At 37.9% G+C, this 3,338-nt stretch overlaps 1 protein-coding gene across 1 annotated transcript; it reads right to left on the bottom strand.

Annotated features, from left to right (window-relative positions):
• Positions 1-548: 548 nt before the first annotated feature.
• Positions 549-3,074, bottom strand: SLITRK6 (SLIT and NTRK like family member 6). The gene has a single exon (XM_044667248.1). It carries the CDS (start codon positions 3,072-3,074, stop codon positions 549-551), a length of 2,526 nt encoding a protein of 841 aa, XP_044523183.1.
• Positions 3,075-3,338: the final 264 nt, after the last annotated feature.

Raw genomic sequence — 3,338 nt, 5'->3', positions numbered from 1 at the left:
TCTCTCCTTTGATGTTGTGACTATTTAGACTAATCAGATTCCAGTTCTAAATTTAATATGAGAAAAATAAGTGCAGTTGTAAACAATCTTTAACCCTCTAGTGCATGGACTAAACATCTAATCAATATACTTCTTAACGTTAAAATTGCAGGTATAGGTATATCTTAAGTGATATATTCCAATTAACACTAAATAACTGGGAGGAGGATTTCAACAGAAAATGATTAATTCCCAAATAGTGTATGTAAGAAGATTGCCCATAAAATCTTTTAAAAAAACCTAGAAGAATGATAATCTTCCTTGCATAATTAATTACATACAAGGTTTGATTTCATTTAGGGCAAGGTAAATTGCCTGAAAAACAATGCAATGGCTTCTCCCAGTGATCCCTGAGTTTCATTCTTTTTCTCCCCGCACCCTTCCATCCCAGGACTACTGCTGTGCTAAAGTTCTGATTTATAATACACTATTTTAAGGCACTTTTATTTACAATGTTCTGACTTTAGACAGAATCACAGCATTCCTGCCCAAACCCCCAAAGTGTAGTCTTATGTTTGCTGTTCCAGGACTTCTAAGTAGTCAGGTTCAGCATGTAAGTTAGCTTTGAGCTCAAAATACTCATTTTTCGTCTGTTCCACTAACACCTTCCTTGGTCTGGAGTACATTAATGTCTCCATTAATTTTAGCTCCTCATGTGTTCCAGGATAATGCACCTCTATCTCAGGCTGGAGCTGGGCAATATTTTTCCTCAGGTACTCTGTGATCCCCAGTTGCTGAAGTTCTCGTTCTTTCTCCAGAATGTTTCTATATAAGGAACTGGCATCCTGGAAGGATAGAAATTCCGCTGATTGATCTGTGGCTTTGTATTTCACATTTGAACCTGTGAGGGGTGAATTATTTTCCCTTTCCAGGAGACTTCTCTGGAGATGTTTTGAGTCATTTCCATCCTTGTCATTTTTCTCCTCCTCTTCTTCTAGATGTTTGGGGCTGAAAGATGGGCTTCGGTAGACATGAACCATTGGGCTCACCATGTGCTGCTCATACATTGATGCACTGGGCCTTTCAGTTGTGTGATGTGTCATCTTATGACCATACATGCTATACTGCAGGTGCACAGGACTGCTATCTCTCATTTGCTCGTCTGCTTGTTTCTTTTTGCACCTTCTCCTGCGATGGAGAACAAGAACGACTATTCCAGCAGCACAGAAGACAATGGTAATAAACACAATGAGGAGACCCAAGATTAAAACAGAAAGGGGAACAGCATCTGTAAGTGATCTTAAAATGGTATCTGCAGTGTTGGTTGTAGTTGTAGGAGTAGTAACAATTATAAAGCTAGCATGGGTTTGCTGAGATGGGCTATTAATTAGGCCTGGACACAAAAGTTCACTATTCAATGATTTTAAATCTTTTTTATCTAGATGTCCTGGGGATGTGCAGAGAATGTCATCAGTCACTACGTCTTTGCTTAGTTTTTGTATCCACTGCTGCAACCCAACTAAATCACAAGAGCAGTCCCAGGGATTATCCTCAAGCTCAATCTGGATCAACAAATCCAGTTCATCTAAGACATTACTCACGGGCAAATGTGCAAACTGGTTTGTTTTGAGGTTTATCCTGGTTAAAGGAACTCCTGAAAAAATGTGAGGTGGTAAAGCTTGGAGAAGATTGTTATTCAAATAGAGGACTTTAAGTTTTGGCATTGTATTAAAAGTTCCAGGTAATATTTCCTTGATTGCATTATATTCAAGATACAGATACTCAAGATTCTGGAGCCCTAGGAATAAACCACGGTTTAATTTGATCAGATGGTTACCATTTAGATAGAGCTTCTGCAATCTGGTGAGATTCATGAATGACCCTTCTTCAAGAACCTCAATCCGGTTGTTTCCCAAGTGAAGCATTTCCAAAGTAGAATATTCCACCAGGTCAGATTTCATTAGAGTTTGAATAATATTGCCTGCTAAAATAAGTTTTTTAGGATTTTCGGGAGGAGGCTTTAAGTCCGATAAACTTTCAATATTTCGTTCCTGGCAATGAATTAGAAGTCCTGATGGGGTAAGGACTTTGCAGTTACAAGGAATAGGACAATAAGGTCCTGGAAGTGGAGTAGATGGCTTTGTAGCATAAGGTACTAAACCTGGTACCTTGGTGGGACTTTTTGAAATAGATGTCATCTTGGTTGATATATGACCGTCATTTATAGAAGAGGTCACTACTAGGTGTAATGAGCCTGAAGGATCCTCATATTCTTCATGTACTGGAGGTGTGGGACAGATAGATTCCTTTTTCAGTCTACTTAGAACACTTCCTTTGACAAATGGGGGGCTGCTACAAACAACATCACCAATGATAGACTGGGGAGGCATATTTTCCAACCATGTCTTTAACTGCAACAAGTCACAATTGCAGACCCATTTGTTGTCTTCCAACTGAAGGTCCAGTATCCTACCAATGTGCTCCAAAAAGCCAACATATGGCAATGTTTGTAACTGATTCCCACGGAGGTCCAGATGGGTCAAGGGGACAAAGCGAAATATATTTGGGGGAAGAAACTCAATGGCATTATCGTTTAAAATTAAGACTTTTAGTCTATGAAGCTTGCTAAAGGCACTTGGTTCAATCACTGTGATAAAATTGTTATCTGCTTGAAGGAATTCCAGGTTCTCTAAACCATGAAAAGTATCTTCTTTCAGAATTTCTAAAGAATTGTGATTAATATGAAGCTGCTTCAGAAGGCCAAGGCCATTAAATGCACCAGGCTCAATATCCACAATATTATTAAATCCAAGATGTATTAAGATGGCATTGTTAAGACCGGAAAAGTCATTTGTGTGTAGTGTAGTCAATCCATTGTTTAATAAAAATAGATGGAAAGGTCTTGATGGTGGCACATTTATTTGTGATAAAGACTTGATCCCTCTTTTCTCACAATTTATAAGTAGTAAACCATCCTTTTCCTCACATGAACACAGAGAATCACAAGATCCTCTAACTGGTGATAGTGCAGGTGGAGACTGTATAGAAACTGAGGCAATCAAAGCTGAATATAGTAGATGAATCCAAAGCTTCATGTTGTTATCCAATGGGTTCTGATTCTGCAAAATAAAAATTGAATAAGATGGAACTTGAGTTTGGGTAGTGAAAGGTCTTTTCTCTCATACATTTCCAAACTGCCATTTGCTGATTTAAATATTAAAATATTCTGTCTTTGAAAATCTTAAAGATATTCTAGAAACATATGCCTTGTTAAGAGATGAGTAGGCCTGATCTATTAATTCAACCATCCTCAGATTATAATATTGAAATAAAAAATACATTCAAACAAAGTGATATCT

Source organism: Gracilinanus agilis, chromosome 3 (genome assembly GCF_016433145.1).
Source record: "Gracilinanus agilis isolate LMUSP501 chromosome 3, AgileGrace, whole genome shotgun sequence".
In the NCBI taxonomy this organism is placed as follows: Eukaryota; Metazoa; Chordata; class Mammalia; order Didelphimorphia; family Didelphidae; genus Gracilinanus; species Gracilinanus agilis.
The sequence above is the reverse complement of the archived record's forward strand: the minus strand, read 5'-3'. Positions and strand labels throughout refer to the sequence as shown.